This window comes from Terrapene carolina, unplaced genomic scaffold (genome assembly GCF_002925995.2).
Source record: "Terrapene carolina triunguis isolate 2854851 unplaced genomic scaffold, T_m_triunguis-2.0 Scaffold96, whole genome shotgun sequence".
NCBI classification, from domain to species: Eukaryota; Metazoa; Chordata; order Testudines; family Emydidae; genus Terrapene; species Terrapene triunguis.
Window position 1 is genome coordinate 55,513,205 of NW_020664447.1, and position 13,643 is coordinate 55,526,847.

A 13,643-nucleotide genomic window follows, 5' to 3' on the forward strand; every position below is an offset into this window, starting at 1 on the left:
AATATTTGCTGATATTACAGAGGAATGTCAGACATACCTCTATTTGAACTTTTTAAAAATTTAACATTTTAACGTTTTTTGAGTTGAAGTAAGATGTGCAAGTATGTGTGTGTGTATTTTTCTCATTAGATGTATAATTATATGGGTTTAAATACAGATAGAGACATATAGATAATTTGGGGGATACACATTTGGTTAACTTGAAAGCGCAGAAGTGTCATTTGTGACTCTATAGTAGGAACTTCAACAGCATTTTCCAAAGTGACTTTTTTCTTCCGCCCCCCCTCCAAAAAATCAAAATGTACTTCATGAAACTATTGTATATGAAGCACTTATTAGCCGTAATTAAATGGACAATATGAATTTACTACGTCTTTAGGACTCTGGCTTGTTCTGGTTTAGAGCAAAATGATTAATGCAAATACATATTACTTGAGATAACCATTTAGCAGCTAATTTAGCCAAATTTATTACAGCAGTTAGAGGTTTTTCATTTTAGCAGACGGAGACAAGGACATGCCAGAAGCAGAAGGTGTGTATGAATGCACACTGCCCTCTAGTGTGCAAAGCTTCCTGGGATTAACCGAAAATACAGACAAGCAGAGAATGCACTGGAGTAATAATATCCAGATGTATATATTCTAGGCATTCTTTAAAATAATGCCAGTGTAAAGTATTTTATTTCCATGAAAGATAAGCATCTCAGTCTTCTTTTTTAGTACAGAAATAATCAGATACAAATCAAAGCAATTTTAACTTGGTAACATTGTGGTTAGAGAATTATTTTAAACTTCTGTATTTTTAAGCTCTCTTTCTGTGGGCATCTGATATCTCGGTTTCATATTACTGATTGTTTTTACTTCTTCTCCATTCCTGGTTATATTTCAGGCCCTGCAGAGAGCTGTCACTCTGCTTGACTCTAACCAAAAGTCAATTCCACACCTCCCTTAGGTCACAGTTTCTTTCGCAATCTGTTGGTAGATTTATTTTGCTCCAGTATTAAGCAAAGTCTCCCAAGACCTTCCCCCTGCTGACCAATGGAGATTTGGTTCATCTGAGAACTGTAAATTCTGTTTGACAAGATCAAAAGAAACAGATATATAAGTTCAGTAGTTGATATCTCCTGCAATAAGGAGAAATGATCAAAGAACAGGGTAGAGTATCTTCCCAAACCTTTCAAATATCCAGACTCTCAAAGAGTTCTACCTGGGAGCAATGAATAAATTATATAAAAAAAAATATTTTTTATTTTTTTATTTTTTACAATTTGTTGTCAAATGCACTGAAAATATCCAGACAGCATTAGGTATTTTGTGGGCCAGAGAGATTTGTAGTCCTTTTCGCTCTTCCTCTGACACTGGAGCTGCCAAAAACTGATTAAAGACTTATTCCAAAAGATAGCCCATGTTTCTCCACTAATACACTAGTAAATAGTTGAACTTATTTGTCATCTTACTGGCATTTGGCATTGAACTTACAAAAGGGGCCAAGTGTGTTCCGTTTCTGTACATTGGGGATTGTAGAGATTAACATTATTTTACTAGGATACTAACACACAATATTTATTGTCCTTTTTGTTTTCTTCCCAGTGCTGAATAAGGGTCAGTGTGTAACTAAATATTACCGCTGGATGCAGAAGAATGGAGGGTACATCTGGATACAGTCCAGTGCTACCATAGCTATCAATGCCAAGAACGCAAATGAGAAGAATATCATCTGGGTCAATTACCTTCTTAGGTATAAGTTTCAGTCACTTCCTTTATTTGAATTTCTGTCTCTGTTACTTGACTCACATTGAAAGATATAGAGTTAAAAACACACAATGGCAACTACAGAAAGTTAATATGAGATGAGCTTTCTCATCTGTTCATGCTCAGAACTAGCTCCTTCTGGTGGAAGTTATTAAGACGTCTGTCATGTCTCAGGTTACTGGGAACTTCTTGAATTATTACGCTATGTTCATATTAAAGTAACCCTCCATCAGTTTTATTTGCAGGCCTCCATTGCCTGGCATTCTACCCAGCACTAGCTGAAACTCCCAAAGACCTGGCCCACCATGCACTGGGCTTGTTATAAAACCTGTGATGGATTTTTAAGCAGTGGTTTCTTTGGTTATTGCAAAATCCTGGTCTGACGTCTGGAGGCGATCTTCCTGGGACATTACAGACATGTCTCTTGGAAAGGTGATCTTCATTCCAATATGCCTTCTTGCGATGACAGGCATTAAGGCAGTACTCACCTTGAAAGAAGGAAGAAAATAAATAAATGCAGAAGAAGCCTGTTAAGTAGAACTGGTTGAAACATTTTTGACACAACTTTTTTATTGTCAAAATATACTATGTTGTCAAAGCCAAAACATTTCAGTTGTACTCATTGATTTTGAGTACATTTTCAACTGAATGGTTTCTAAGGTCCAAGATGGACTCTCTGGTCACAGAGAGAGAAACCCCTAATCGAAAACTTGACCTTTTTCATTCTAAAATAGTTTTGACACAGTTCCATTTTGCAAAAACATTTGGAAGGGGTTTGGGGTTATTTTTTTCATTCTAATGAAAATAAATCTGGAAATCTCAAAAGTTGTAGCAAAACAGAATTGTCATTCTCTGGTCAGCTCTACTTGTAAGTAAGTTACTTGCCGTGGCTTATTATGTTCCCTTTGTTCCAGGAGTGATGTAGGGAAAGTTCAAAGTGATGTTTAAGGGCTAGATTGTGACTTTTATGCCATAGCCAAGGATCATCGTAGAGATTGTGCCTGCCTGAACCACAGTCTCGGATAGTCGAGTAGTCTTGATTCCCTAGGCTGGGAGCCAGGAGCAATCAATTCCTAAGGGAGCGCAGGCCTCTGACATTGTGGAAGCTTTGCATGGCAGTGGAGTGTGGGGGTAAGGGCGGGAGGATTTGGGGCACTTTTCTGCCCTTGTGTGACTGAGTGAGCATGGATCTCTCATAATCTGGCCCCGTTCCCTTACTTTTTTCTTTAAAACGTGATGGATGATTGATGTCTACGAAAGTGAGGAAATAGCCAAGCTTGCAAGAGTGAAGCATAGTGCAGCACTAGTTGCTCCTAAAACTCTGCCAAAGCACCCGAGTCTTGACCTGCAGCACGTGCTTGCCCTTCTGACCCTAAGCTTCTCCTAAACAGAGCTTCAAACTATGCCAGATAGCGTATTGGTTTTCTAATCTCAATAAATATCTTACTAGGATTATAAACCAATGCTTTTTTCGCATTTGCTGGTATCCAGACACTGAATAAATCTGATCCACAACTGTTCCACAAAAATTTGCTGTCTACTAACAGAGTACCGGTCAGAAACTAATTAAGATGAGGGCCTAATTGACCATTACTTAAAGTTTCCTCATAGAACTTGATTTTTCTCCCTCATTCCTATCTGTGTTCTGTTAGAGAAAGATAACTCCTTCATACAATTTGTGTATTTTTAAATAAAGATTACTCCCAGTAATGGGACCCAAACAAGATCCAAGCAATGAATAGTATTTTATTGACAGAGCAAGGCATAAAGAGTTCTGATATTAGCAACAGCAAGAACACTGGTTTATATATATTTTCATGCATGAGAAAGTATGTTCAGATGCCTGTCCGATTTGTGCTCCGAATAGACTAACTCTGTTGCTAGATATTGCTGATGTTCTTGTTCAAGAAAATAGTTGTTTTTGTTTAAGCAACTATTTATTCCTATACAAGATGCAGTCACTCCCCCCCCCCCCCACACACACCATTTATTTTGCTTGAAGGGAGGAAAGTTTTGTGGTGCACTGCTGCATTGTGGCATGGCCATGTACAATAACATCATCACATTGTGATGCAACAGCATAATGTCACTTTTTTGTCCCACAGGACAAATCTGCAAAGGTGACAATCCTAGGTAAGAATGGAGAACACCTGTGAATGTTTCAACATTGAATTTTCACAGTGCACTAGAATAGATTTAATATAGGTATTCTGTAATTGTAATGCTCTGGACACATTTAGTAGCCCTGGACCCTCCCCTTGCTTCTGTCTATACAGAATTGGAGATCTGGTAACCCACTGGGCTGAATATGAATCACACAGGAATGATCAACCACTCAAAAATCCACTAAAGAATATTTTCTTAAACAATCTGTGCTACATTTGTCTATCTAGGTGTCTTCTTCTGGCCTTGCCTTTAATTTTAAAAGGAATCCATTTTAAAAAGGCACAAAACAGAACAAAAATATTTTTTGTAAGACTCTCTCTGATAGTGGGGCTTTTTCCACATTGCAATCATGTTCTTTGCTAACAAGCCACAGGTGAACACCACATGAGCAGATGAAGATATGATTATAATAGGTGTGTTGACAGTTCTGTATCCTTAACATATGCATCCTAACATGCACGTGTGCATCTGTCATATATTTAGGTTGTTAATTTTTTTCCCTAATAGCTTTAGAGCTATCTGAGCAGTGACCAGTTTCTCTGGTCCTTAATTGAGCAATATTCTCAGCAATTTCAAAGTGAGATTTACTAGCATAAGGTCTGGAGAATATAGCCCTTAGGAAAACAACTATTCAAAAGCTATGACAAGGATTGCATAGTGTAATGTCACCTGAATAAATGTGGTGAGCATCATAGGTAGTGTAGAAACAAGTTTTAAAGGATATCAACTCTCTCTCTCTCTCTCTCCCCCCATCCCTATTATCATTGTAATGGGAAAGAATTCTAGATATTAGATTGTGGTATTGATTACACAAGCCACACTTGCTTTTAGATATCAGACAGTCAGGGCTACCTAATTAGCTATGAGTATAACTCAGATATTTGGCGGACATCAGGCATTTTACTACCATTTTAGTATTAAAAGAAACTTTCAAAAAATTCTGCTGTGATGAACTGAGGAAAAACATGTATGTTTTCATGTTTGCTCTTCTCTTCTCTCTATTTACATTCTTTGCTCTTGAGATTTGATAAAGGAAAGAGGGAAAACTATCAAACGGCAAATCATCCATTTGTGTTTATGTTTGCTCTCTGTTCTTTAGTAACCCAGAGTACAAGGATACGCCGATGGATATTGCACAACTTCCTCATCTGCCAGAGAAAACCTCAGAATCCTCAGAGACCTCTGATTCTGAATCAGACTCAAAGGACAACTCAGGTAATATAAACAATCCTGCTTTCCTACTACTTTACTTTTTTATTTTATATTTTTGTATCTTCAGAGCCAAGTCAGTGATTGTATTTCCAGATTATCACTAAATCTTACATTTTTCATGGATGGTTCAGCTTTAGAAAAAATACCTTAAAACCTCAAAATCCTGTTTTTAAAAGATATCAAAATCTTTTAGTGACCCAGAATGATCTGCTATTTACTCAGTGCATGCGTGCCTGGTTGAATTACACTTATTATCTAAATATTTGAATTCCCAGCTGAGTTTGTGAGCAAGCATTATGCCTTGTGCAAAGGGCTTAGATTGTAACTACTGAATATGATTCCAGTTCTTATCTGTCAAGCGTAGTCAGGTGTTTCTAACATAAATGTACACTGTCAAAGTTTATCACCCCCTTTGCTGTATAAATAGGCTTCTTGAGTTGTTTCACTAGGGGGCAGTAAAGATTGCAAAATTTGTGTGTTTTCTTAAATTAAAAGCATTACATTGTATTAGAACTGCACAGGTTCAAAGCACCTGTTTGTAAGTTTTATTTTTCTTTGGGGATTTTTTGTTTGTTTTAATACTAGAGAGTATGGTTCAATTAATTCTATAAATAAAAAATCCTAAAGAATGGCAATGTGTTCAGCCTGTTAATTTATTCCCCAGTAGATTTATACGTAATTACATATGTAGGTGTACAGATTGGCTTGTTTCTTTGTAAGGGATTGTCTTTAGTCCAAGAAATGATTCTGTAGGCCTGATTCTTCTCTCATGTCTGTATAAATCAGGAACAAATACACTGAAGTCATTGGTTACACACTGTTGTAAATCAGGTATAAGTGAGAAGAGAATCACGACCTATATGTTTTATTTTTTAACTAAGCAGCCATTTGTTCTCTCATCTTTTGCACTTATTCCTCCTTTCTCTTTTGACAGTTCTGTTTGACAGTTAGAGTCAGATGTTAGGCAAACATACAAGCTTTATGTCCATGTGATTTGAGATCTCATCGGCCATTCAGAATGCTTTTTATCCCTACAGCTGTGGAGAAAAGTGTGCGTTTACCATGTGCACTCAGAGTTTCTATAGTTGAGAAGTGTATGTATGTTCATGACTGCTGAGGCTGGCACAGAGTAAGAGAGCATTCTTCAGTGATGCACAGATGCATGCATCTTAGAAACCGGGACAAAACTTTTAACAGTTTTGGGTTCTTTTGTGTTCACTTAATGTGACTTAAACAAAAATACAGAAAGGCCTAGGTTCATAAGACCTTCTTGGCTGAAACCAGTAAGTTCAGTCCAAGCGTTTTTAAATCTGCAGACAAACTTTGTGCCATTTGGTTTTATCTTAGGTTGAAGTCACTCTACCAGATGGGAACAGTAGTTTAAAAGGAAAAAACTTTTCTTTTTAAATTTTTTTTTGTAAGAGATTTGGCTTTAAGTAGAAATAAAAGCTGTTTTTTCATAACAGAAGGTTTTAGTATCTTATTAATTTAAAAAAAACCACTCTAAATGAATTAAATGTACAGAGCCTGAAGCTTTGAACAGCTAACATCCCCATCAAGCCCAGCTGTTCAGCCGCTTCTGGCAAACTGTTTGGAATTGCCATGGCTCCAGGAGAACCCAATCTTTACAGAAAAACTGGCCCTTTTTTCCCCTGCTCAGAGCAGAGAATTTAAAATGGTAATTCTTGGCTCTGATGAGGGAAAATAAAAACGTCTTTTATTTCCAAAGAAAAGAATTCTGACTGTTCTGCACAGACCGGGTTCTCCTCAAGCCATTCGTGGCCCTTTCAAACAGTGTGTGATAACAGTCCGTTTTCTGAAAGCTGATCTTGTCTGCCTGAGTCCAATGGACTCGAGTGTTTGTCTTATTCAGTTAAAAATGAGGTAAATATAAAATAAAGTTAAAAGAAATAGCAGGAGGACAGGACCAGGTCCTGAGCTGATGGAAATGGATGCAGCTCCATTTGTTGCACTGGAGTTATTTTTTTCTGTTTTATTTTTTTACCTTCCAAGGGAATATTGGCACACAGCAGGGCAATGTAACTACATTGTTTTAACTGATGTATTCATTCAGATTTATAAACAGAGGACCTGATTCTCCACTCACACTGGAGTAACTCAAGAGTAACTCCATTGAAATCCACATGACGCCAGTGTAGAACACGAGTAAGTGAGAGGAGAATCAGGGGCGTGGATTATCACTTCATCGTGCTACTGCGTCATTCCTACTCCCATTATAAGAACATGTATGCTAAACAGAAATCTCGAGAGTGCATCACCAGAGCTGAATCGTTCATCTCCCTTCAGTGAACACAACTGGAATCCAGTTGCAGTCAGTTATCAGAATTGTCCTCATTAAAGAGAATGTACCAAAGGATCCCATTTGAAACAGGTGCCCTCACACTTGTTACAGAAACTGCAGTCCAGTGACAAAGCCACCAGACCTTTGCCCATTGCCACTGACAGTCCTGAATCCGGGGGATTAATGATAATCAAATCACTTCAAGCTTGATGCTGCTAGAACAGAGGATGTAGAGCTCAGAAAAACCCACCTCAGTTGAGCCTCAGAGGAATGCTTTTACCAGAAACTTTACAGGCAATAACATCTCATTTTAGGTAGACAAGTGGAGTTCTAATCTGATGTTCCTATTGCTAATGGTGTTTTTCACTTTTCTTTCCTTCCAGAGGACAATGAGAACTCAAAGTCAGATGACAAAGGAAACCAATCAGAAAACAGCGAAGACCCCGAATCTGATAGGAAGAAGTCTGGGAATCAGTCAGATAACGAAATGAACTGTAATGATGATGGGAACAGCTCCAGCAACCAGGACAGCAGGGACAGTGATGACAGCTTTGAAAATTCTGACTTTGAGAATCAAAAGGCCCCTGAGGACAGTTTTGGTACTCTTGGTTCTATGCAGATCAAGGTGGAGCGCTATGTGGAGAGTGAATCGGACTTGCGGTTGCAGAACTGTGAATCGTTGACGTCAGACAGCGCCAAGGACTCAGATAGTGGAGGGGAAGTAAATGCACAGTCTTCCAGCAAACATCAAAAGAGGAAGAAGAGGAGGAAAAAGCAGAAAGGAGGCAGCATGACCCGCAGAAGGCTATCAAGCACTTCAAGCCCAAATGGACTTGACTCAGCTTTGGTGGACCAGCCCCAGCTGCTCTCGTCACCAAACAGTGCCTCAGTGCTCAAAATTAAAACAGAGATCTCAGAACCTATCAATTTTGATAATGATAGCAGTATTTGGAATTACCCACCTAACAGGGAAATCTCAAGGAATGAATCGCCCTACAGTATGACCAAGCCCCCAAGCTCAGAGCACTTCCCCTCCCCACAAGCCAGCAGTAGTTTACATGTCTCCATTCCAGACTCCGTTCTCACCCCACCAGGGTCTGAAAATACTGCCAGCCGCAAAACTCAGTTCAGCACCTCATCCAGCTCGGCCTTGGCTCCTGTATCCTCTGACCCTTTGTCACCCCCGCTTTCAGCATCTCCACGGGACAAACATCCAGGAGGTCCCAGCACTTCCAACTCTTTGTTGTACACTGGGGATCTGGAAGCCCTTCAGAGGTTGCAAGCAGGCAATGTGGTGCTTCCTTTGGTTCACAGGGTAACTGGAACCCTTGCTGCCACCAGCACTGCTGCTCAGAGGGTCTACACCACTGGCACTATTCGGTATGCTCCAGCTGAAGTTACTTTAGCCATGCAGGGCAACCTCCTCCCTAATACCCACGCTGTTAACTTTGTTGACGTTAACAGCCCCAGCTTTGGGCTGGATCCTAAAACGCCGATGGAAATGCTCTACCACCACGTTCACCGACTCAATATGTCGGGACCATTTGGAAGTGCTGTGAGCGGGGCCAGTCTGACCCAAATGCCTGCAGGGAACGTGTTCACAACTGCCGAAGGACTTTTTTCCACTCTTCCATTTCCTGTGTACAGCAATGGCATTCACACTACACAGACTCTGGAACGGAAAGAGGATTGAAATATGACCACATACTGTGTTCAGTGTTATACTCTGAGGCATAGACTATGTTTTAATTTAGACCTTTAATTCTAGCACTTTGAATTTGAGCAGGTCAGCTTATTCTCTCGATATGATGGTCCCCCTTTCATTCCCTTTCTCTTTAACTTGACTTATTCTTTAATGTAAAGATATTCTTTTATTTTTGCCTTCAGAGAGTTGAAGTACCAGTTGCCTGCCATTTTGTCTTCTTCTAAGATGTGTGTTTTTTCCTTTGCATCTTTAATAAGATGCCTTTAATATGTGTATGCCTCTGCCATAGAATTCTCAGTGTTGTGGTAAAGAGATTTTAAAGTGACAACCATTGGTTTTACTTCATAATGATCTTGATATGATCAAGATTAAAAGAGACAAGCATAAACAATGTGCCCTGTTTGACTAAGTCAAATGAAAAGGGGTTTTTGTTCCTAATTCCTTTAAAAATAGGGGATAGTATTTTAGAATTTTATGCAGAGTTTAATTCTCTTTTTATGGTTAAGATTTTCTTACTTGCACATAAAATAATTTGGGTTCTTAAAAAGTTAATTTCTGGCCTGTGACTAGAATGTTAAAAAGTCGGACTAAATGTTAATTACTGAAACTTTAACTTAATTTCTAAAACCATGGTGCTATCATTTATTAATCTGTAATGTCTTCATACAATATGCAGCTTGTGGGCTGGGGTTTTTGAAAGGAATGTGTTCTGTACTGGTCTATAGTTGGGTGCTGCAGTCTCCTTGGTTAGTTAAGACAAAAGCCCTCATTAACATTTGCTGCAGGACTTAAAAATTTTTACCTCCAAACTAACAAACATAGCCTCACATTAAATTTAAATGGGTCAGGAAGCCTTTTTGAGAAAGTGCTTTAAAAAAACTCAATTAAATTGACTTGAGGAGCAGTTTTTTAGGTGGATATTTTTTCTCTCTGTTTTTTTCTCAGTCTAACTGAGGCTAATTTTACAACTTCAAATAACACTTCGGAATAAAAAGAAGGAAAATATTTAACATGTTTTTATTTTTTCATTTAAAGTTATAGAGGGAAGGTTGACTTTTTTTGTTGTTGTTTGATTTGTTTTTGTTTTTTCTTATTTCTAGCATTGAAACCAATATGTTTTAAAACTAAAGAATGGGTTAATAAGCTTGAAATAGATAACTACAACTGAAAACTGCACATTAAGTAAAAAAAAAAAAGAAATCTCCTATTTTGTCTTTGTTGCCAGAAATCACAGTGTAGTGTCGAACACTCCAAATGACTGTCAAGTATAAATTCTTCTTCCACTCCATCTTTGGCAGCTGTTTGTTAAGGCATCTAATAACAGATGTGAGAACTGTAATGTGTACAATGTGTAAGTGTCCTTGGCTGTCAGTCCCATTGCAGTTTCAATGTGTGTTACTATATGCAGTATATACTAAGCTAATGTAGTTGTTTTGTCCTTTGTCTTCTCTGTGCTTTATCTCTAGTCCGGAGTGGTAAAGTCCCATTCCTGCAGTCCTAGTGAACCAGTGATTCTTGGGGGTTAGTGGTTTTTGTGTGGTGGCCTTCCTCTGTAATGTCACCTTATGCTGCTTCCACTGTCTGTATACCTTTTAATTTCTGCTGTTGCTTTGCTGTTGTGTATTCTCAAACCTTTCTCTCTCTCTCTCTCTCTCTGTTCCCTCCCTACATTCTCTCTTCCTCCCTCTCTCCCTTTTTCTCTCTTTTTCACTCTCAGAGATAAAAGACTCTTAACTAGCTCAAGGTTATTGGAGCCATTTTTCCCACAGAGGAATTCTGGGTATGACTTACTCTTCCAGTGTGCCACACAATGCACTGAAGAGTAGTGCTCAGATATATTAAACAAATTGATGCCATATAGCCTCAGTTGTTAACATTCCCAGAGTCCCTTGTGCTCTACCTGTAAGCAGAGGGTGCATTTCTTTGGTTTTCTCCCAGGCGTGCTGATGGAGTAATATATAGAGCAATTACCAGTGAGATAGAAAATTTTTTGAAAGGTCAACCAACATTGTTAAAAAGGGAAACTGAGTTTAGGATTGTCATATATATTTGCTTATGTGTACAATGCTAATATATTCACTCAGCTGTCCTTTGAATTTTTGATCACTCACTGTGTTGAGTCAATTCCTGCTTTGAATCTGAGGAGTAGGTCCAAACCCACAGTGGAACAATAGTGAAAAGGAATTGGATGCCACAAATTTTAATAATGAGCTTTTAAAGGTTATATTTGAAGGATTTAAGTAGGTCTAAGAAGCCAAGAAAGCTGATTGGGAAATTTAAAGTTTAATTTTGGAAGCTCTACTCTAGCTATTGAACAATCAAAGGAGTGCACCTATCGGCTACAAAGAACAGCTAGACAGCTGTTGTTGTTTTATTTTATTTTTATAAATGTTTCTGTGTTGTGTCAGAATGATTTCTGGTGATTTAAACTAACAGATAATCACAGCTGCTGTCTAAATCCATAGTGTTTAAAATTACAAAATGAAAAAAAACTTCATTACCTGTGAAGACTGTGTCTGTGTTTTTAACTATTTCTTGTACAAATATATGAAATCTTTTATGAGGAGACTGGTGCCAAGTAGCTGAATAATGGGGAAAGGGATTCTGTTCGTATAAATCTTAGCAGTGTTACCAACTCTACAATACAAAAAAAAATTAAAATGTTAAAAAGTGACAGCTATGGTACATTTATTTTGTGTTAAGCTAACTGAATCTAACTTCTTGAGTGCCTGGCTTATTTGAAACATTTTTTCATTGATCATTGATAATGCTGCAAATCAGAAATGTACATACTTCATTTACAACAGGGTTCTTTTTATACTTTTGTAGATTCTCATACATGTCATACATGGTTGTCTTTATGTAACTTAATTTTTTTCATCCCGCAGGTGCCATTTTCATAATAAACTTCTCTTGGATTTGTTACTATCTGGCATCATTTCTTTTACATATAACCATCCTGACTAATGAATGCTGGTAGTATTTGTTTGAGCAGGTACCTTTTTAATTGTTTTGTTTAAAAAAAAAAAGGAAAAAAAAAAAGAGGGCACGGCTAGATTTTATTATCGCTTGTGAACTGAAGAAAAGAAGCTGTCGAGATGCAGGTTAAAAATGCTAATCCAAATACTACACCAATTTGCCACCATCCTAAATTCTCAGCTACCCCAATTCATTGTCATACTGAGCATTGTTATGCACATTATCAAAGCTGAATAATGGACTTGTAACATTAACCACTACAGAAGGTGTGCATTTTTTCTTGATTCATGCACACTGGAAGAGGGCAGCTTACATACATTAATCACTTAAAATATACTTTATATTTTCATTTATGATACTCTACAATGTTATAACCAAACTTTTCAGTCACCTTCGTTCTATGTAGGCTGTTGATGTTTCTGAATATGTACTTTCTTCCTCCAGATTGGCAAAATGTAAGTTGTTGGTATTTTATGTGTTTATTGGCCAAACGGTCTGCCTTACAAACTAAGGGCAGAAGAGTTTGCCAATGCAAAAAGAAAAAAACACAAGGCTCTAGACCTTGTCTTCATGACTGAAGTACAAAAATCAAATTGGACTCCAGTTTTGATTACACCAGAAATCCATACACAGTGGTTGATCTTAAAAAGTAACCAATTATCAAGAAATACCTCTGCACAGCATCTGAAAAACTCTGCTTATTTCCTGTTACCTACATATAGGGGGAAATTGTGTTATCTCAGATGCCAGTGTGGCAACTGTTCGTAAGCATTGACTCTGTAATGGCGACTTGTATATGAGGTGTAGAGACTTGCATAGAGTGGGTTGAAAGAAGAAGCAGACAGAATGGAACAGCTCTTATTTTCACCCTTCACCCCTCCTAATGTGAAATTCTATGAATTGGGCAATTTCAGTGATTGGATTTCTTTATGGTGCCTTCCTGAGCTGTGACCAAGGCTGGCTCCAGCTTTTTTGCTGCCCCAAGCGGCGAAGCGGAAAAAAAAAAAGATAAAGCCGATCGGCGGCACTTCGGTGACAGCTCAGTCGCGCCGCTTCATTCTTCTGCGGCACTTCGGTGGCGGGTCCTTCGTTCCCTCTCTTCCTCTTCAGCGGCACTTTGGCGGCAGCTCAAAGAGGAAGAGAGGGCCTGAGAGACCCGCCGCCGAAGACCCGGACGTGCCGCCCCTTTCCATTGGCCGCCCCAAGCACCTGCTTCCTTCGCTGGTGCCTGGAGCCGCCCCTGGCTGTGACAAACTTTACATACATTGTGCTGATTCCACTCATTCAGGGGGGAAAAACTGTGATTCATTTTGCTATAGCTGATTCTGTGATCTCTGCTCAGATAAAAGAGCACATTTGAGAGTACACAATGCAGTGGGGGAGGGAGGATCGTTATGATATCCATACATGAGTGTAGGCCACACTCTAGATTGTTGGGTGCCTGAATCTTTCTTCCCTTTTGGGTTCCACCTAACAAAGTTAAATATTTGACACATCATTCTAATAAATAGCACTGGGCCAGATTCAG

The 13,643-nt window shown here is 38.6% G+C and overlaps 1 protein-coding gene across 2 annotated transcripts in view; it reads left to right on the forward strand.

Annotated features, from left to right (window-relative positions):
- Positions 1–12,041, forward strand: part of NPAS3 (neuronal PAS domain protein 3) — an 804,768-nt gene extending 792,727 nt beyond the window's left edge. For both annotated transcript variants that reach the window (XM_024196025.3, XM_029911526.1), the window contains 3 exons: positions 1,590–1,737; positions 5,017–5,132; positions 7,815–12,041. In XM_024196025.3, the coding sequence (XP_024051793.1) occupies positions 1,590–1,737; positions 5,017–5,132; positions 7,815–9,124 (1,574 nt within the window). In that variant the 3' untranslated portion in view covers positions 9,125–12,041. The remainder of the gene's footprint in view (positions 1–1,589; positions 1,738–5,016; positions 5,133–7,814) is intronic.
- Positions 12,042–13,643: the final 1,602 nt, after the last annotated feature.